General features: G+C 57.7%; 1 protein-coding gene across 1 annotated transcript; it reads right to left on the bottom strand.

Annotated features, from left to right (window-relative positions):
- Window positions 1-1919: 1919 nt before the first annotated feature.
- On the bottom strand, window positions 1920-20475 carry SPDEF (SAM pointed domain containing ETS transcription factor). The gene is made up of 6 exons (XM_004043855.4): window positions 20045-20475; window positions 8136-8600; window positions 5105-5302; window positions 3639-3686; window positions 3374-3520; window positions 1920-2572 (listed from the first exon to the last, which is right to left on the bottom strand). Exons 2-6 carry the CDS (start codon window positions 8569-8571, stop codon window positions 2394-2396), a joined length of 1008 nt encoding a protein of 335 aa, XP_004043903.3. The 5' UTR covers window positions 8572-8600; window positions 20045-20475; the 3' UTR covers window positions 1920-2393.
- Window positions 20476-21455: the final 980 nt, after the last annotated feature.

The following is a 21455-nucleotide window of genomic DNA, read 5'->3' on the forward strand; positions in this document are numbered from 1 at the left end:
CTTCCGGGGTAGTGCAGAAGTCCCAGGGCCGGTCCCAGTTCCACCATCAGCTCACTGTGTTCCCACCCTCACCTGGGCCTCAGCTTCCCCAGTCTGGTGAGATGTCTCTCTGAGGGTCCTCTGGCCCTGGCAGCCTGGCAGGGCCGTCACACAAGCCCATTACTCGGGGCAAATATACCCCTGTCCCCTCCCTGACACCCCTTGCCCCTAACCTCAGGGTGTGCCAGGCAGGGAGAAAGGTTGAGATGGAGATTGAATCTATTTTCCACCCCATCTTCCTTACTCCTCCAAACTTACCTCTATGTGAAGCCCTGCTTTTAGCCAAACAGAGAAATCTTCAAATAAAGACAAAAGATTGTTGTATTGTCTTACCTGCACAGGCTGTTCCATTTAGTGATGGGGAGCCCTGAGGGTGGGGTCCCATGGAGAAGGGTCAGAGAATACCCAGCCAGGTGGGGTTCTGCTGGGGAGGTGTTTGGAGGAGGGAGATCTGCAGATCGCTGCCAGCTCACAAGGTGTCACTGGATGGGCGTGTGCCTGCCAAGGTTCATGGGCAGGGAGCTGCCTCACCCGGGCCCCCACATCTACCCTTTCCAGAGCTGCTCCAGCTTTGTACTCCTAGCCTCTACTCCCCATACCTATCCTCCTGTCCAACCCCTGCCTGAGATCTGAGGCCTTTCCAGGCCCAGGCCCAGGCCCAGCTGGGGACATACAAGCAAGTGTCTCCAGGGACTCAGTTGGGAGCAGGGCAGGCTGGCTGGAGACAAAACCAGTTCAGCAGAGCCTGGTTCTGGCCAGGGTCCCAGTCTCCCCCCCCGACACTCCTCCCTACAAGGGAGTGAGACACAGCAGGGGCCCAGCGAGGCACAGGCCTGGGGCAGGGCCCCCTCCTCCCTGCAGTACAATCCCAGCTGACAGATGCCAAGGTGCTATTTGCTCACTGCCAGGAGCAAACTTTCTTCTGAAGACAATAAAATTGCTGAGGGCAGAAGGCAGCAGTACAGGGTAGCATTTAACCCTTGGTGGTCTGGATAGTGCTGGCTCCCCTGCTGTTTCCTGGAAGCCAGGCCTCAGAGGATAAGGGTGATAGAGGACCAAGGGTGCTGACCAGTCAGAAAGCCGGAGGGCTGGAGGGGCAGAGAGAGCCCTGTCCTTGGGGAGAGACAGGTATGAGTTATTCTGTCAATCAGCTGTGTGACCACCTGCAAGTCACTTAACCACTCTGAGCCTCGGTTTCATCATCTGCAAAATGGGGGAGTAGCCCCTACTTCATAGTTTTGTTGGGAAGATAAATGACAAAGCACCTAGCCCATAGTAGACCATAAGGACACCGAGCCGGGTGATAAATGTGAGGGAAGTGGGAGGAAGCTGGATGAGTTGCTTTGCCCAGGAGAGTGGGTGGTGGGTCCTGGTCACCCCCAGCATGCCCACAGACACCAATGCACACCCTCTTCCCATCACGCACGGGGGTCTCACACCCACTCACAGGAGCTCACATCTTCACAGACAGCACTGCTGAGGCCTTCAGGAAACAGAAACAGGAGCCAACCAACCTCTCTCCCACCCTGTTAGCTGCAAAGCCCTGCTCTGCAACAGAGCAAAAGGATGCAGAAGATGCCTTCCCCACTCCAGTCCTGCATGTAGAACCTCTTTAGCACCGGCCTTGCCGCCTGCCTCTCAGCCTGAACAGTGACAGGGAAGATGAGGTGGCTGTTCTAGCCCCTCCTTGATTTTGAAGCCTCACTATCTCTCTCCCAGAAGCATCTACCAATCAATTATCCCTTGCCCTTTAGGCTCATCCCAAAGCCACCTCCTCCAGAAAACCTCCCTTGACTACTCCAGGCCTTGTGACCACAGCCGCATTTGACCATTGATGACCTTGGGGCTGTGCCATTCACTGCGCAGACACTGGGGACATGTCAGTTCTCTAGTATCTTTATTATCCATTCCCGGGGGCACTCCTGGCTCCCCAACTCAGGGGTGCAGATGTCTCCCTGCACCATGCCAGGTGTGGTGCAGAATGGGAGGCAGGGGGACGGAGCAGAGAGAGGCCTGGACTGCCTGTGGCCTTTGTCGAGTCACTGCCCTTCTGTAGGCTCTGCTCTGGAAATGCTGGGGTCAGAGGCAGGTGTTGGGGAGCAGCCCTGTCTCCCTCTGTCCTCCAGGGGAGCAGCTGGGCCTGAGGAGGAAGCACCCCTGCCCCAGGGTCCCGAAGGCCCCAGAGGACCCATATCCCCCTGGGGAGCAGTTGGTTGCCCCTCCCTGACCTTGGGCTCTGGAAGGTCAAAGCAGCAGAGCAGACTGCCCGTTTTCCCCCAGCTCAGGGCCTGGCTGAGGCAGGGCAGGCAGGAGAGAGGCCCCTGAGGGCGGGTTTCAGGCCCTGGGCCAGGCACTCAGATGGGGTGCACGAACTGGTAGACGAGGCGCTGGGAGATGTCTGGCTTCCGGATGATGCCCTTCTTGTAATACTGGCGGATGGAGCGGCTCAGCTTGTCGTAGTTCATGGCGGGACGGTTCTTGCGGATGCCCCACAGCCGGGCCACCTGGGCTGAGTCCTCAATTTTGAAGATGCCTAGAAGAGCAGGAGGGCCCCGAGAGAGCCAGTGGTATGAGTGAGGTGACAGGAAGGAGAAAGATGCAGACCACCAGGTCAGCCTCGTGGCAAACCAAGGGACCCCGTGCAGAGGCCTCCCTCTGCTCGGGTGGGGCGGGGTGTGGGGGCCCAAATGCCTACTCCCAAGGTGTAGTTGCGGTGAGGTTAAAGAGATGTGTGCAAAGCAGGTGCCACAGGCCCCAGTGAATGGCAGAGGATACTCTGGAGTCACAAACCTCCCGGTACAGGTGAGCCCGTGTACCTTAGTGGGTTCCCTGGGGCCCTGCAGGCCTGGCCCTTGCCAACTCCTGCTTCTGTGTGGGGTTTGCATGACCTAATGCAAAGTCCTGTGTGGCTCCCAGCAGTGCCCATGGCTCACTTGGCAAGAGCATCCCTTCCCCATTACAGGTGTCTCTGTAGTTCCCAAGCCTGAAACAACCTCTTCGCTATTCTCAGGCAGTTCGGCCTGTGCAGCCCTCTCTGGCAGGATTAATTAATATGAGATGGTGGAGGGAGAGTGGATTTGGAGCTCGTTCCAGGCGCTGTGCAGTACTAAAACTCCTAAGTGAGACAGAGTCTAGCAGGAGACAGATGTGGACACAAATTGCACACAGACCCCCAGGGCTGTCCCATGAGAGCTGCATATTTGGCATCTAGGACAAAGGTGGGGATCAGCTTCATCCCTCTGCCCGCCCCTGCCCCCATGCACCGTGCCTGGCAGGAGCCCCCACAACCTCCATGCTCGCTGGCCCTGCAGCACCCCTTGGGCATCCTGCTCACCCTTCTCCTTGTTGAGCCACCTAATGAAGCGGCCATAGCTGTGGGGCTTGAGTAGCAACTCCTTGAGGAACTGCCACAGGTGGATGGGCTGCCCGGAGCATGATGAGTCCACCTCGCTGTCGGTCCAGCTCTCCTCACTGGTAGAGGCTGGGTGGCCAGGGAGGGTGGTGGTGAGTGGGAATGGGAGGCCAGTCCCTGCTTCAGTGGCAGCCACCCCTCCACCCCACCCAAGCCCCCGCCTCCACCCTGCCGCTGCCTGGCTCACCACAGTAGTGAATCGCCCCAGGTGAAGTCCGCTCTTTCATCCAGGCCGCTGCAGGGCAAGGAGAGGGGGTTGGGGACCCAGGAGAGGCCCCGAGGGTGGAGGAGGGGAGGCGTTTGGGTGGGACTGTGGGGCCACAGGAGCCCCTCTGTGGCTGGGGGTTGCCCCTGTGGCTCCCTGCCTCCTGCCAACCTGGGGAGGCAAGCTGGTTACAAGAAGCTGCTTCCTGGAAGAAAATTCAGGATTTCAGAGCTGGGAGGGGCCGTAAAGGGCTTGCATGCATCCCCTTGTTCAGATGAGGACATCTGACACGGGGGCTCGCCTGGGCTGGGGCGGGGCACTGGTCTCTGACAGGGTCCTATGAGGGGTCCTGTTTCTTACTCCTTGACTCAGGCACCACCTCCTCCAAAGCACCTGGCCCTGTGCAGGCAGCAGTGGGTGCCCACTGAGATCAAGACAATTTAGACACTCAGGGGCTGACACGCAGCTATTAGAAATTTAGGGCGGGCTGGGCGTGGAGGCTCATGCCTGTAGTCCCAGCACTTCAGGAGGCCGAGGTGGGTGGATTGCTCAAGCCCAGGAGTTTGAGACCAGCCTGGCCAACATGGTGAAAACCCATCTCTACCAAAACATACAAAAATTAGCAGGGTGTGATGGTGCACCTGTAGACTCAGCTACTCAGGAGATTGGGGTGGGAGGATCCAGTGAAAACGGGAAGTCGAGGCTATAGTGAGCTGTGACTGCACCACTGTACTCCAGCCTGGGCAACAGAGTGAGACCATGTCTCAAAAAACAAAAACTAAAATTAAAACAGGGCCACTGTGGACACAGACAGGGGCAATACCCAAGACATACTGTGGTGTGCAGAGCAGTGTAATACTCTGCTACTACTTATGTCAAAAAAAAAAAAAGAATAAGAACTGCATATATGTATATGTGCTCGAATATTCATAGAGTTTCCCTGGAAAGATACTCAAGAAACTGGTAACAGTGGTTCCCTCTAGGGAGGAGATTGGAAGCTGGGGGTCGGGAGCAGGAGGGGGAAACTGTTCATGGTACGCTACTTTTCACTGTGGTCTATTTTATAACATGCACATTTATTATTTCTTTAATAAAAAAAGAAAAAGAAAACAAAGAAAAACAAACAAAATTTTAAAGGAAAAAGGACTTCCTAGTATCCACGGTTGTCCCCAGCTCTGACATCCTGCATCCTCACAGTCTGACTTCTACCTTTTAACCTCCCAGGTGCTCTGTCCCAAAGCTCTGGGGCCTTGACCAGGGCTGGGAGTGGGTTGGGGTGAAGAGTGCACCAGGAGCCAGGAGGCAGCTGAAACTGGGGCTGAGATTCAGAGTGGAGTCCAGTTGGGGGCCAAGGGGCTGCTGCCCTAGCAGAGGCCAACCTCCTAGCCAGCATCCTGTCCCTGGCTTGGAGCCTGGGAGGGGCTGCTCCCAGCCATGCCACATCCTACCTGACTTCCAGATGTCCAGGTGGGCGTGCAGCACATCCCCACCCAGGGGCGAGCGCTGGCGGAACTGCTCCTCCGACATGGCGCACAGCTCCTTGCCTGCCAGCTCCTGGAAGGCCTTGCCCACGGGGGGCAGCCGGTATTGGTGCTCTGTCCACAGGAGCCACTTCTGCACATTGCTGGGGCTCCAGTCCATGGGATCTGGGCAAGAGGCATCCCCTCAGCTCAGGGGCGGCCTGAGAGCACCACCCTGCTGTGATGGGGCACCCACGGGAACCTGTGGCCTGAGACCATGTGCTCTTGGGGATGGGGATAGGTCAGCCCCAGACAGGCCCCTGAGGGCACCTGTGGAAGTGGGTACCCAAGAAGAGAGTGGGGCGAGAGGAAGGAACCAGGGCCCTAAAAAATGAACTTGGTTCAGGGCAGGGTAACCTGGTGCATCTGTACTGCCCGCCTCACCCAGGCCTTGGGTCCTCCCAGATCCCTCCAGCCTCTCCAAAGGACCTTTCGAGGGAGCCTCAGCCCTGGAGGGACAGTGACACTCTACCAGAAACACCTGGGCTTCTCCATCAGGTACTTCTTGCCTTTCCCAAACCCCTCAAGGAACCAGAGAAACACCTACCTGGGAATTAGTCTTAGAACCCCACCATTCTCTCCAGCCCCTGTATCTTACAGATGAGGAAACTGAGGCACAGGGCACTCCATCCCCTTGTCCTCCACGGAATAAAGGGCTAGACGCACAGGAGCTGCTCCAGGCACATGTGTTGAATAAGTAAATGGCAGGGCACAGGGTGGTCATGGGGCAGCCACAGGCCCCAGAGGCCAGGAGGGAGCCCTTGGCTAGGTCCTAGATGTCCCCCTGGGGTGCTGCTCTGGGGTGAGCCTCATAGGCCTATAGGTGGGGGATAGGCTGGTGGGCATGGTCACAATGGGGTCTCCAAGTGAACACCGTGGTCCAGCCAGTGTCCCAGCTGGGTGACCTGCAGGCTGGGCTGCCCCCACTTAATAAGCCCATTTTCCTCCCCGAGGTCAAAGCCATTTGTTTCTGTTCCCATTGTTGAGGGAGCAGGGCCCTCCCCTCCCTAGCCCTGTGGGTGGGGAGGAGGTCTGTGGGAGAACTCCTGGAGTCGGCCTGGCATGGGCATTGGGAAACTTGGGGCATCGGTAGGAGCAGCTTCAAATGCGGACGTCAACGGGGCGGCTTTGGGGGCAGGGGCCAGGCCTGAGGGATGCGTGAAGACCCCTGCTTCCCAGGGAAAGCTGCACAGAGTTCAGTGCTGCAACGCCAGGGCCTGAAGACGAGGGACATGGGTCAGGACTGCCTGAAGCTGGAGAGGCGACAGCAGGACAGAGGACTAGAGACTCAGCAGCCCCGCCACCCACAGCATCAGCTCCATAATCACGCCTTCCAGGTCTGGCTGACAGACACATGTATGCCAGGCCCTAGGAGGTCCCCTCCTCATCGGGGCCTTCCGTCCCACCAGAACAGTGACACATTTCTCTATTTATTTGTGATCTGTGTCCCTCACTATCATGTCAGCCCTACGAACACAGGGGCTGTGTTGCGTTCACCACTCAATTCCCCCGTCCTAGAATAAGGCTTGGCACAATAGGAACTGCTTTTCAGCCCAGAGAGGTAGCTCATGCCTGTAATCCCAGCACTTTGGGAGGCCAAGGCAGGCGGATGACCTGAGGTCAGAAGTTCGAGACCAGCCTGGCCAACATGGTGAAAACTCCGTCTCTACTAAAAATATAAAAATTAGCAGGGTGTGGTGGCAGACACCTGTAATCCCAGCTTCTCAGAAGGCTGAGGCAGGAGAATCGCTTGAACCCAGAGGCAGAGGTTGCAGTGAGCTGAAATCACACCACTGCACTCCAGCCTCAGTGATAGAGCAAGACCCTGTCAAAAAAAAAAAAAAGAAGAGGCTGGGCGCGGTGGCTCACGCTAGTAATCCCAGCACTTTGGGAGGCCGAGGCGGGCAGATCACGAGGTCAGGAGATCGAGACCATCTTGGCTAACACGGTGAAACCCTGTCTCTACTAAAAATACAAAAATTGGCCGGGCGTGGTGGCGGGTGCCTGTAGTCCCAGCTACTCGGGAGGCTGAGGCAGGAGAATGGCCTGAACCCGGGAGGCAGAGCTTGCAGTGAGTGAGCCGAGATTGCACCACTGCACTCCAGCCTGGGCAACAGAGCAGGACTCCATCTCAAAAAAAAAAAAAAAAAAAGAAGAAGAAGAAGAAAAAGAAAAAAAAAAGAAATGCTTATTGTTGAACAACTGTCTATTGAGCATCAATTATATTCAGGGTGCTATCCTAGCATCTGGGGATGGATTGATGAGCAAAACAAATGAAAATCCCTGCCTTTGTGGAGTGTACATTCTAGTGGAGGACACAGAGAGTGAGTGAGATCAACAGATATGGTGCGGCACATCCGAGGAGTGTAAGTGCTATGAGAGGAAGCAGGTGAGAACAGCAGGTAGGGATGTGAGCAGAAATTTTTCTTCTTTCTTTTATTTTTCATTTTTTTGTTTGTTTTCTTTACCATGTCCTGTGCTCATGGGCAGCAATTTTAATGCAGGGGCAGGGAAGGCCTCATGCGGATGGTGCCATCTGAGCCAAGCCCTGAAGGAAGTGAGTCACGCAGATATTTGGGGGAAGAGCGCTCTAGGCTGAAGAAGCAGCAGCATAGCAAGTGTTGTGGGAACAGCAAACAGGCCAGTGTGGCAGGAGCAGAGTGAATGAGGGGAGAGCGAAGTCCAAGAGGAGATGGGGGACACAGAGCTTGAATTCATATCATCCAGCACCTACCAGTAGGGACCCTAGGCTGGCAAGGTTGGGACACTAGAGGTGTACAGAAACCTTCCTGGCCCAGGTTCACAGCTGACTGTGTGTAGAAGTGCCAGCATCCCCAAAGCTGCCCGAGGCTGGGCCAGAGGTGGCCAGAGTCCATCCAGCAGTGCCCCGACCCACCCCAGCGACCTCAGCCTTGCCTGTGACCCGTCTTATGGAAGCAGGCACTTGGAGAGGGCTCACCTGCGGTGATGTTGAGCAGCTTGCAGGCCGTCTCGATGTCCTTGAGCACTTCGCCCACCACCATGGACTGCACCTGCTCCAGCGAGTGCTCCTCCAAGGTCAGCCCGCCGGGCACCAAGTCCAGGCTGCCCCCTGGGGCTTGGCTGTCAATGACCGGGCACTGCTCAGGCTCCTCAGGTGGCTCCTCCCGACTGCTGGCCCCAGGGGCCTTGGCTGCCCAGCTGCTGTCCTCAGGGTACAGCATGTCAAAGTAGGAGAGGTAGAAGGCGGACAGGCCCTGCTCGGGCGTGGCGGGTGGACTGGGACTCCAGTCTCGTCTCTCGAGACCCACTGCCCCCGCTGCCGCCTTCTCCACGCCTGTCCGCGACACCGTGTCGGGGGGCAGCAGGAGGTGGCTGGGGGACACGCTGCTCAGACCCGGGCTGGCGCTGCCCATGCCGCTGCTGTTTGGGCTGGCGGCTGTGTCTACGGAAATGAAAGAGGACTCAGGTTTGACTGCTTCTCCATCCCTGTGGGGGCCGCTAAGCTGGTTATGGGGATGAGGGGCCCTGTGGACAGTGGGCTGGGCCTGGGACAGAGTTGGGGGCTTCCGGGTCATTGGGCAGCCACGACATGGTTGGGCAGACAGGCCTTCTGGCTGGGAAAGACAGCGAGGTGGGAGTGGGTGCAGGACTGGAAATAGATCGCTCCCTCAATCCCCAAGGAAGCCAGGCTGGCTGGGAGCAGCAAAGCTCCACACATGTACTGTGCTTAAAACAGCCTTCTGAGGTTCCTGACCTCATTCAGCCCTCACAATGGAAGGCATGATTGCGCCATTTGGCGGATGAGCAAACTGAGGTGGGAACAAGGGACCCTCAGTGTCCAAATCTTTCCTGATATAGCAAAGCTTGTTTTTCTTCTGCCCTTGACAAGGATAGGAGTGGAAGTGGCAGGCAGAGGCCACCATCCTAAAGGTGGCCATCATCTTCACCAGCAGGGGAAAGATGAGAGGAACAAGGCAGGGTAGAAACCCTCCCACACACCGGGGAGTAGGCCAGCCCTTGCCCTCCCACAGGGCTATCTGGGGGATCTAAGTAAACTCAACACTCTCAAGGTGGCCACTGAGCAAGAGCTCACAGGTGTGTGTCTCCCCATACCCCGGGCTGGGTGCATGGTACCCACCTCCCCTTACCCTCCCTCAGAAGGTGCTGCCCCCAGGGCCCCTTCCAGCTCCCAGTGCTCTCTACTTTCCCCGATGCCTGGAGGAGCATGCGGCCACCCGGAGGCAGTGCCACATGCCAGGCTTTCCAGGAGGAGACAGGGTGGTTGTGAGATGGGGCAGGGCTCCAGGGAACACCTAAAACCCTTAGCAACTCAGCCACCTGCTCCTCACTGCTGCCCCAAGGCCCTCCGGGGGAACCATCTGGCCTCAACACAAGCAGTCAGAGGCCTTGCTCCCCACGGGCCGCCCAGGCTTGGTTTTGCCCAGGCCCTTTTCCCTGAACCCAATAGCAGAGTGCACAGTTTGGGTGAGAAGGGGGACTGGAGAGGTGCGCAAGCACTGAAACCCCAGGACATTCTGGGATGGCAGTGATGTTGGGGCCTGAGACTTAAGAATACATCAAGACAGGCTCAGTGCAGTAGCTCATGACTGTAATCCTAGCTCTTTGGGAGGCCGAGGCGGGCAGATCACCTGAGGCCAGGAGTTCGAGACCAGCCTGGCCAACATGGTGAAACCCCGTCTCTACTAAAAATACAAAAATTAGCTGGGCAAGGTGGTGGGTGCCTGATTCTCCTGTCTCAGCTACTCAGGAGGCTGAGGCAGGAGAATCGCTTGAACCCAGGAGGTGGCTGCAGTGAGCCAAGATCGTGCCACTGCACTCCAGCCTGGGTGAAAGAGCAAAACTCCGTCTCGAAAAAAAAAAAAAAAAACACACACACACAAAGAATATGTCAAGCCAGAGGCAGAAGATTACCAACAGATATACGCTCCTAATAATACAGAGAACCAGTTAGGGAGGTGGAAAGGAGCAGATAAACCTGTTAAGGGCAAGTTAATTTGTGTCCTTTCTCGAGGGTTATTTATAGTTTCAAGCAGTGGTTCTCAAAATGTGTTGTCTGGGCCAGCAGAACCAGCGCCACCTCGGAGCTTGCTAGAAACTTGAATTCTCAGGCGGTTCAGAGCCACTGAATCAGCAGCTCTGGGGGAGACTCCGCAGTCTGGTTTAACTGGCCTCTGGGTGATTCTCGCGCATGTTCAAATTTGAGGATCTTTGCTTTAAAGGTAACTGGCCAGTTGGGGGGAAGGCTTTAATCAAAGCACTGAAATCTTCTCTAACAGTGACATTTATGGTGCCCTACTGGGACAGCAGGCGGGGAAGGGGGCTCCCTGATCCATCTCCAGTTACCCTGTGAGACTGACCCACACAGCCTCCGTATGCAGCTGGCATATGCTTCTGCAGGCGGGACAAGGGAAAGAACCCAGTCTGGAAGACACCTCCACTTCGGTAGGGCCACAGCTAGCCCATTCAATTTCACACAACTCAGAAAATGACATCCCTTCCCCCTGGATAGCGTAGCTTGACGAATGGAGCCTAGGTAGAATTTCAGCTTCCTCTGCCCACCCTCCTTGTGCAGTGCCCAACCTTCCCAGTGTTACATGGCAGCCCTGCAGCTTCCTGTGGTGGAGAAAATGCCAGCAGGAGGGAAGGGTGTTCCCTTTGATTTCAGCTCTCCCATTCAAGGGCTCCTTTAAGTGACAAGGAAGGAAAGGTCAGGGTGGGGTGGGGTGGGCAGAGACCAAGGCGGGGCTGGGGATGTGGGGGACAGAGGGCAGACCTGGAATTATTTCAAGTCCTTCTGTGCAAACACTCGTGTGTGCTGTGGGCCCACATTATTTACTCAGGCAGTGCCAACAGCTCGCTCTGCCCCTGGGCCCCACCCTGCCTGGTGCCCATGCCCTACCCGCTAGGTGGCTCCACCCCTGGGGACCCCCCCTCCGCAGCCCCCCATCCCTCCTTCATCACCCCCTGCCTGCCTCCTGCCCCGTCCACATCCCCAGAGCCCCCATGCCTGCCACATTAGGACAGTCTCTGCCAACACCCTGGGCGCCATGCCAGGGAGACAGAAGCTTTTCCAAGAAGCAGAACTCGCTTCCCTTGTGGCCCTCCTGTTTGCTTGGCCTCAGCCACAGGTAGGACGGGAGGCAGCTGCTGTGTTTCAGGCATGGTTGTGTGGGGTCGGTGGGGATGAATGGGCAGGGCAGGTGGCAGCTTTTGCCAGGAAGGCATATAATGACACATCCTTGACACATTTGCTGAGTGCATGTGAAGCCCTCACATCCATCCCCTTGCCAGGGGAAAGGCAGCACAGGCCTTATTCTCTCTTTTTTTGAGATAGGGTCTCGCTCTGTCGAGTGCAGGGGCGTGATCATGGCTCACTGCAGCCTCGACCTCCTGGGCTCAAGTGATCCTCCTGTTTCAACCTCCCAAGTAGCTGGGACTACAGGTGTGTGCCATCATGCCTGGCTAATTTTTAAAATCTGTTGTAGAGACACGGTCTCACTATGTTGCCCAGGCTGGTCTCGAACTCCTGGGCTCAAGTGATCCCCCTGCTTCAGCCTCCCAAACTGCTGGGATTATAGGCACAAGCTACCTCATCTGGCCCAGGTCTTATTCTCATCCCTATTTTGCTAATGGGGAAGTCAAGGTGCAGAGAGGTAAATCCCCAAATCCAGGTCTTCTGACTCCTGGCTCAGGCTCCTTCACCCTCTACACCCCACATTCCAGCTTGACCTTGCCCTGTACCTAAATGCCAAGGAATCTACTCCCCACCAAGCCTCGGTCCTAGCTCCAACACTTCCCTGATGAAAAATAAGTTAATGGTTAACTGTGTGGTTGGAGGAAAGGTTCGACTCTCCGCAGATCGGGGGTGGTGGGGAATGCTCCGTCCCCAAGGCAGCCCAGGCCTAGAGTAGGGGGGCTTGGCTTACTGGTCAGGCAGCCAGGGCTGGTGTGCCCAACCTGCAACTAGGCGTCTGAAGGTTCTGGGCTGGCCTTGGGAGGGAAGAAGAGAGAACGGCACTGTGAGCCCCTGGCAGTGAGCACCAGTGCCACGTCCAGGCTTTCACCCACATCACCCGCTTTCCTACCCACAGCCAGGGTGACGTGGACTCCAGAGCCCTGCTTTATAGATGCGGACAGTGAGGCTCAGGGAGGCTGTGCAGCTTGCCCAGGGTTCTTCCTGGCCAGGTGTGGATTCTGCTCACTGGACCACATTCTCTCTGAGGTGCATGCTCTGGACAGTCCCATCTTCCTAGGGGATCTGCCCACCTCCTGACTGGGCTCCTTGATGCTCTAAAGTCTGTCCCCACCTCTTGGCTCTTCATTCCACCCCACTGTTCATTTCCCTGCAGCACCCTTTCATCAGACACCCCTGTGCTCAAGAATCTCCCATGGCTCCCCATTGCCCCATCCCAGTGGCTGGTGCCTACTTCTGAGTCTACCTCCTACCTAGCCCAGATAATCAGAGCTGGAAGGGGCCATATATTATGTGATTGTTTCATAGAATGGGAACAATGAAGCCCAGAGTGGGGAAGGGATTCATGTGCTTATTAGCAGCAGGGTCCGGACCAGAACCAGGGATTGACATAGTCACCACAAATTCAAGCTCTAATGAGAATGGCATTTCATACCCGCCCCTGTGCTGTGGGCACAACATGGCTATTTTCTAAGATGCCCTTTCCTTCTCATCACAATTCATCCCAAAGCCCTCCTGCCCCAGCGGGCCCTCCCTAATAGCTCCCTCCTGCGACTTCCTAGGCTCGCCTCATCTGTGCCATGCAATTCAGCCCAGGATTAAATCCATCAGTGATGGTCCGCCCATGGGGACACATGTGCACTGGAAAAGCTCAGGCTCAAAGAGTGGCAGGGAGGTGCCCACAGTCACACAGCACAGCCAGGGCCAGACCAGAGGCCTCCTGACACTCAGGCCACTACTCCGTAGGCCAAGGGTCCTGGGACATGCCAGGCGTCTGCCATGTCCAGGGTCCTCAGATGGCAGGCCCCAGCGTTCCTGCAGCCTTGGCCTGCCAGTCCCACAGGCTGCCGTCTCCTGAGCGATGCCTCCAGCTCCCAAACCTCGAGTTGATCTCTTCTGGATTAAGCCACATGTCTGGATTAAGGCTCAGCGTGTCCTGGCTCCCTCCTGCTCCAGAGGCCCCGGATCCCACTCCAGACAAAGAAAGTTTGGTAACAGCTGGTGGAGGCCAAGGCCCAGAGACAGGAGCAGATTGGTGGGGTGGCGGCCAGGGGGATTAGCCACCTTGGGCCCCTTCTCTCAGCTCCTTCCATTCCCCCCAGGAAGGAAGATTAAGGAAAGCAAGCAGAGGGACCCAAAAGGAGAGATTTAGTGCAGCTTTTCCTGCCACTACCCTGCCTACTCTCACCCCTCGGGACTAGAAATGTGCCCCTTGAACCCTTTGCCTCCCAGGTTTTCACTCCCACACCCCAACTGGCATCAGCAAAAGATGCCCTCCCTGACAGCTCCCGAACCACAGTTTCCGGGAATGGAGTCACCTGGGAGGCCTTTGCTAAGGACCCAGGTTGCTGTGCGGGTTGGAGCCTGTCTTCCATATCCTGCTTGGTCCCGGCTCTCAGGCCCTACCTCCTGGGGAGATGGTGGTGTAGGGTAAATGTATCCTCACCCCCACCTCAATCCTGAGACCCAATGACAGCCCGCCCAGAGCCCAAGACCCCAGCTTTAGTCCCCATTGAGAAGAGGGCTGAGGGAGTGACAGAGATGGCCACTCTGGCCCTGCTGCTCAGCCCCCAGCCGGCCTCACTGCAGGAGGAAGAGGTCTGATGGGGAACAGACCTCCTCTGGCTTTCCCACGTGGCCTGCTGAGCTGTCTGTCAGCCCCTCCCTCCATCCATCCAAGCCCCTGGGCCCCCTTAAATGGGCTGGAGTCAGGTGCTGTGGAGGTGGGGCCAGGTCTTGGCCAGGAGCCATGCAGAGTGGGCAGGGGCCACATGGGCCTGCCCCGGTCAGCACCTTGGAGAAAAGCTGGGCTACCCAGGCCTCAGGAAGTCCCAGCCAAAGCCATGAACAGGCCCAGCCGCAGTAGCATGTCTGGCTTCTCCAAACACCCTGACCCCTGCCCTGCCCCATCCCCTTGGGGCCCCAGCCTCTCTCTTGCCCTGCTGTTCCTCCCACCCCTTCTCTGCTCCTCCAACCCTTCCATAGGGAGGACCTTACTGCAACCTCACCCTTCAAACTGCTCTTCAAACTAGCTGGACCCAAGAGAAGTGCCAGACCCCTTCCTTACGGCCCTCCATTCACTGCCCAGAGCACCACCTCTGCCCGCTGGACAGACCACCCCGCTGCCCAGGAAGGGGGCCCAGGCTGCCACCTCGGGCCAGCAGCTCCTGCCCTCTCTCAAGCACCCCATTGTGGCCATCTCCAAGCACCTGCTTCCCCAGGGTCTCCAAGGGCAGAAGAAGACAGCAGGGAGGTGACTGAGTGAGAGAGATCTTGCTGTCTTGGACTCAGCATGAGTAGAGGAGGTGGGTTTCTTCTAGATCTCCGGGCTTTCCCCACCTCCTCTGGGCACAAAACTGTCCAGGCCAACTGTCCCCCTAACTTCTTTAGGAGCCCTGATCTGTGTGAGTTTCACCTTGGGGAGCCAGCTAGTGGGCCCAGGAGCTGGGGTCTGTTGGGGGAAGTACAGGGGAGTGGGTGAGGCTTTGTGGGGCGGGAGGCAGGTGGAAGCTGGGGGCGGGGCCACGTAGCAGGAGGACGGGGCACTGGAAGCCAAAGTGGAGCGCCAGGGGAACCCAGTGGTTTTGCTCTTTCCACAGTTCCCACGGGCAGCAGGAACACATTGCATCAGTGAAGCCTCCTCTGTGCCCTGCTGCATGGGCAGCCTGGGTGTCCACACACACCCTCACTGGCACTACTTCCAGCGCTTTCTGGGACAGGAGGAAGGTCAAACTGAATAAACTGCTTTGCCGGGCCCTCCCAGCTGGGGCAGCCAGCATTATTCCCACTTGACAGACAAGGGCGCTGTGACCTGCTACAGGGCACCTGTCCATGCGTGAGTGAGCAGGGACTCGAACTCAAGACTCGGCTCCACCCTCCTTTCTGCTGGTGCTGGCAGACCCGGCACCTTCTAGCTCCTAAGGTCGCCCCTGTTGACCATCCCCTTTGCCTCTGCTCAGGCCACCTGCCAACCCAGCCCCACAGCGGTTGCCTTAGTGGGGTGTGGGTGGCACAGGTGCCCGCAGCCTGGAGGTACAGAGGCCCACCGCAGCCCCAAGTGGACCATCGTGGCTGAGTTTACTCCAAAAGGGGATGTGGACTGGAAAGAATGAAGACCTCCACTTCAGGAGATGCAGGTGACGCCCTGCCCTGTTCCCTCCATAGGAGAGACCCTGGGTGAGTCCCTGGTCCCTCCAGCCCTCAGTCTCCTGCTCTGTAGGCCAGGTCATCTCTGAGGACTTTGCTAGCCCGGGCACTGCCTGGATTTTACGATCCATGACCCTCATCTTGCCATCAGCCTGGCTTTGGGGACTTAAAGAAGGATGGTGGGGACGCAGAGGTGGACACCTGGGGCTCCCCTTGTAAGCAAAGGCATACTCCATTTACAGCTGACACTTTTGGCAGGATGAAGGGTGTGGCTGTCCCTGGAGTTGGTGTCTGGAGGCTCTGAAAGACTCAGCCCACCCTTCTGAAGAAGCAGAGCCAGCTTCAGGCTGTCCTGCACCTCACGAGCTGCCCATCAGGCCTGGCTCCCACCCCAGCAGCAGTGCCTCCCTGCCTCCTCCAGCCAGCAGGGACCCCAGCCCAGACAAACCTGGGGCTTGCAGTGAGTCATGCTGACGGGGCGGGGACAGAACCCAGTTTCCCACCATAGCAACTACAATTCCGCTCAACCTTCAGGGCTTTCCAGAAATTGCCATTCATGTCTTCCTTCAGCCCTGGTTGAGCCCATGTGTATATAAATACATTTCACTTCTCAGTGCCTCAGTCAGGCCTCTTAGCCACACCAAGGCCGCCATGCCCCCACCACCTGCACATCCCCGCTTTGCCGTGATGCAGCCCAGGTCACATGGCTGCCCCTCTCTGGCACAGTCTCGTCCTCACCCCCAAATCGCCGGTATACTCCTTGAAGGGCTGGCCAGAGCACCTTCCCTCTTCCCTACCCTCCTCCAGCCCCGCATACGCCGTACCTCCCAGCTTGCCACAGGACAGGGGTCGTGAGGTTTCCTGGGTCTCTTGCTCCCCACAGCCCTGCCCAGCAGGGTCATTGAGGTCATGAGAACACACGGATGTCACCAGAGCTCTGCTGCTCCTGCCTGAGGCCCCTTGGCTGATCCTCTCGGCCTCAGCCTCTTCAGCAGTGAAACGGGGACTCATAAAGACAGCTGTGTGTCTGGATTTTGAAGTCACCAGGCAGGACAGCGATGTGAGAAGGCTTCACTGTCTCCCAAGAGGTGTGTGTCCACAGTGGTGACTGCTGTCTCTATCTGCCGTGTTTCTGCGGCCCCCTCCAGACCCAGCACAGGCCAGGGAAGGCAGAGGCCCTCCACACACACCTGGTTGCTGGTCTGTAAAATCTTGATGGGCTGAAGGGAAAAAACATTCCTGCGCCCTGATCCTCAGGCCCTGGAGCACACCTCCAGGCTTGGAGAGGGGTGTTAGGACAAAGTGAAGGACTCCAACATCACAGATGAGAAAAGTCCAGAAAGAACTGTCCTGACAGGCTAAGAACAGAAATTGCTTCAAACAAGGTTGAGATGGGAGGGAGTGGGTTATTAAGGGGTTATCAGGACCGGTTCCCACCTGTGAAGTGTCAGCAGAGACACATCCCCCTTTTGTCCTGGCACAGAGGGTAGGGTGGGGCAGAAGGAGCTAGGTCCCAGCAGCCCTCAAAGCAACTTGCTACCCCAGGAGCAGAGAGGCCTGGGCCTTGCCCCGCAACCAGTCTCAGGCGCTGGAGCCCCGGGCTGCTCAGTCCCTCCAGCCACGTCTCCCCTGTGCCAGAGCTAGAGGGAGAAGGAGGGGGGTCTTTATCCTGGTGGTGCGCCGTCATAATCCTGGGGAGGTCCTGGTCCCATCCAACCCCCAGCAGAGTCACACTAAGGTCCCTGGCTGGGGAGGAAGGATGAGCCTCTCCCTCCCCAAGTCTGGAGGCCCCTTTCTACCCACCCCCAACCCCGGCTGCTGAGAGGTGGGAGAGCAGAATCTGGCAGGGGGCGCCTCCCAGGCTGAAAACATGCAAACTAGCCAGGAGAAGGAGCTTGGCATTAAATGTCAGGAAGAGCCCAGGGCAACTCGGCTTGTGCAAAGTTTGCTTTGGGAAGAGTTGTTCCACCTGACAGGCCACTCGCTTGGCTGGGGGCACAGGGTGGGGCATGAACGGGGTAGGGGTGGGGACCAGGGGAGGGTCCCAGAAAAGGTTTGATCCCTGACTCTCTGCTCTCTAGCTCTGGGGCTGGGGCCAGTGACTCGGCCCCCTCTGAGGCTCATTTTTCTTGTCTGTTAAATGGGCTGTCAAGAGTATGTCTTAAAGGGGTTGTGGAGATTGAGATGGAGGGTGAATGGAAATCATTTATGATGGGTTGAGTGTACGTGAGGGGGGCCCTGGGCACAGGTAAGGGGATCAGCTGGAGAAGAGGAAAGAGAGAGGGAATGGGGTGAGGAAGCCGGGGAGCAAAGGTAGAAGCAGAAGGTGATGGGGAGTAGAGGGAGTGGGCCAGAGAGTGGAGTCTGGGGGGAGCTGAGGATGGTGGTGAGGGAGGCTGGGGCCCTGTCCTGTTCTCTAGCCCAGTCCAGGCAGCTGCAGGCTTCACCCACCCTCCCTGCCCTCTAGGAGGAACCAGAACCAAGAATTCCTGCCCCACCCACTTCCCCCCGGCCCCCCCACCCGCCACCACCCCCCAACGCCCAGGAGACAGGCTGGCAAATCCAACTCCTACACAGCCTTCAAGGTCCTGCTCCAGGCTGTCTCCTCCATGAAGCCTGCTTTAACAGGCAATAGCCTTGTCTAACTTTGTTTCACAGACAAGGTGTTGCAAGTACAGTGAGGAAAAGTGACCCGCCCACGGTCCCACATGGCGGGACCCCACCTGTTCCTTCTTGCCCTCCACCTAGAGGGTCTGTGTCCCCCTGTCAGCCTAAATTAACTTCCCCGGGTTACACTCAGGCTGCAACAAGTAATTTAGCACAAAACTGCTCTAATGGTTTCAGGGCTATTCACTTTATACTCACAACGACCTCAGTGGTAAAAAGTGGGTTCTCCCGGTTTTTGCACTTCTTGCCAGCATCACACCTTCTGAGCATCGACTGAGCACCTACTGAGTGCAGCCCTATTCCCTCAGACTTGGTTGACAGAGAAGCCCTATCGAATTCAGAGGGTCCTTGTGAAAACCAAAGTGTTTTACAACTGACAGTGTGCAATAAGCAAGTCTGGTAGTTTTCAGTTCTGGATACCCCCACGGGGCCTCACTCAGAGGAAATGCTTGTACATGCACTGTCGGCCTCTCAAAGGTGAGGGTGGGTCCCCTACGCAGTGAGACCACCTCCTCTACACAGCCCCACCTGCCTGGGAGCTCCGAGAATGCCCCCCACCATTTGTCTGTGAGTTTGGGGTGGTGGGACTCCAAGCTGGGGGTCCTTGGCTCTGGCCCCTCTTGCAGGTGGGTGGAGGGAAGCTCAGCCCAACTGGCCTGGCTGAACCATGGCCTGGGCCTGCCTGTCTGGTGGGGCGTCTCCTCCCCATCCCTGCCCACCAGCTTGGGCCTGGGGCAGCCTGGACGCCTGTTTGCTTTGTTACTCAGCTGAGCAGCTGGTGATGGGGAGATGCAGCTTTATTGGGGAGGTTGCGGCAGGAAATGAGGCAAGTCCCAGCCCTGGCCGAGGAGGAGGAGAAAGCCCATGGCCATCATAAAGGACACAGGCTACGCAGGGCTCATGGCCTGGGTGTGGGCTGCTGGGTGGCCCCAGCTGATAGGTGAGGTGAGGGATCTTGGCCTGCCCCTCCCCAACATGCACACACACGCACGCACACATGCACACGCACACACGCACTCGCACATGCACACACCACACACACACATACTTGCGCACACACACACGCGCGCACACACCTTCACCAGCCTCAGGGGCACCCAGTCGCCCAGGCCCTTCAGCTTCCCACCCTGTCATCCCACCACCCACTTCCTCTCTCCACCACAGAAATCTGGCAAATCTTAGAAATGAGCACCTTCGAGGTACTGCTACTGTTGCTTTCCTTGTGTGCCAAGACCAGGACCCAAGGCTCTCAGCTTCCCCCAGTGTCCAAGGGCTCAGAGGGTGTGCTCAGCGGTGACCCCAGCCCCCTGGTTCCTGTGCCCATCCCTGCCCAGCCCAGCTACTGGGCTCTGGACCTGTCTCCCCTGCCCTGAACTGGACCCGGCCTTAGACTTAGCCCTGACCCATCAAGCTCCAGCAAGCCCCTGCCCACTGGTGGCCTGGCACCAGGGAGACCCTTTCCTCAGCAGAGCAGCTGGGTTGGCAGCAGCAGCAAGCCGCTTGTGTTTTTCCAGCCAAGCAGAACTGGCTGGGTCTCAGGGGCCGGGGCTCTGCATCTGCACGGTGGCCTCCCCTCAGGCTGGGCAGACTGGGCTCAGTGTGGGGTACCCCAGGCCTTGCCAGGCAAGGGGGCTCACCCAGCATGTAGAGTTGGCCCAGAGAGGCAGTCTGGGGAGCACGAGGAGGGGGCAAGGAATTCTGAGGGTAAAGGGATCCAGGTCACAGGGTCACTGATGACTGGGAGATGAGCTCTGAGCTGGCAAAGTGCGCCCCCTCCAAGTCCTGCCTGCAGTCGCCCACCCCCCAGCTGGCAGGGAAAGACCCCATGCCAGGGTACCCCCACCTCCTGTCGGACTCACCTGTTAGCTGCCTGGTGCCCAGGGAGCTGTCTGCTGCAGTGCCAACTTCAGGGGCCGGGAAGAGGTGTGGGCAGCTGAGGCCACTGGCGTGTCTCAGCCAGGCATCTGGGGGGCCAGCGGAACCAGGGGCCAGCAGGGCTGGTGGCAGAGGCAGCACTCAGGTTGGCCACTGGGGGCCTGGCCACCCTCAAGGGGTGGCCCTCTGAGGTCTCAGGGCTGCGTGCCTGTAGGGAGTCCCCTACCCCCAGCCCAGGGCTGCCTGCTGGCACCGTGGCAAGGCCCAACCTGAGGGGCTTGCAGGGAGCTGGCAGCAGGCTTGGAGGACTGGGTCTGTGGGGCAGTGTGGACGCAGCAGAGTGCAGGAATGTGCTGGGAGGAAGTCAGACAGCCGCGAGATGAAGAGTTGGCCAGGGCCTGATTTCCCATTATAAGTAATCCTTCCTTATTTACCTGAACAAATACACTCCTTGCTTACCTCAGACCACAGGCAGGCTCCTGGTTAACCCTTGCAGGTCTCCCCCTCCTTGCTGGGAGATCCATGCCCTGACAGCTAGGGGGCTCATTCATTCACTCGCTCATTCACTCGTTCATTGGTTGCTGCATAGCCACTCAGCTCATATTACGTGCAAGGCGCCAGAGATACGTCGAGTGCTCCAGGGCTGGGGTTCTAAGATGGATCAGCTGAGGGCCAGAGACAGACAAGTGAGCAGCAGTGGAGATCCAGAACCACCCATGCCCTGATGGAGGACTGAGGGGGCACTGAGGGTGGGCACCAACTAGGGAAATCAGTGAGGGCTTCCTGGAGGAGGTGCTGTCTGGCTACTCAGGCCAGGGATGGAGAGAGCTTCAGAGAACCCTGGGGAGGGATCCCGAGGCTTGTGGGCCAACCACGACCTGGTGGGAACTGTGTTCTCTGTGCCCCACAGGGTCCTCATGCAGACCTGTCACACAGTGGCGGTGAGGAAGGACTCCTAGCTCGCTTTCCCAGGCCCATAATCGGGGGCCAGCCAGCAGCAACTTGCTCTCCCATAGCCCCAAAGGGTGATGGCAGGGATGCCACGCAGGACAGAGGTACCCACAACCAAGCGCTTGCTGCCCCAGCCCCTCCACCTCCGTGAGCCCAGCGGGGGCCACACAGTCCAGCTTTTGGCTTCCTCCATGTCCTGCCACGTGGGCTGAGGGTTGTCCCTGGAGGCTGGGCCTTCCTTTCTCCAAATCATCTCAGAAGGGCTCCACGTACCTGCTACCTCCATTCTGACGGGAGAAAGTTCTAGATAATGCTGATTTTTCTCTTGTTTCAGGAGTAACTGTGTAACTGCCGAGAGCATGAGGATTCTGGAGCTGCAGGGGATCCCAAGGCCTTTAGAACTAGCCCCTCACCTTCACCAATACCCACATTCTCCAACGTAAG

This window comes from Gorilla gorilla, chromosome 5 (genome assembly GCF_029281585.2).
Source record: "Gorilla gorilla gorilla isolate KB3781 chromosome 5, NHGRI_mGorGor1-v2.1_pri, whole genome shotgun sequence".
Lineage (NCBI taxonomy): Eukaryota > Metazoa > Chordata > Mammalia > Primates > Hominidae > Gorilla > Gorilla gorilla.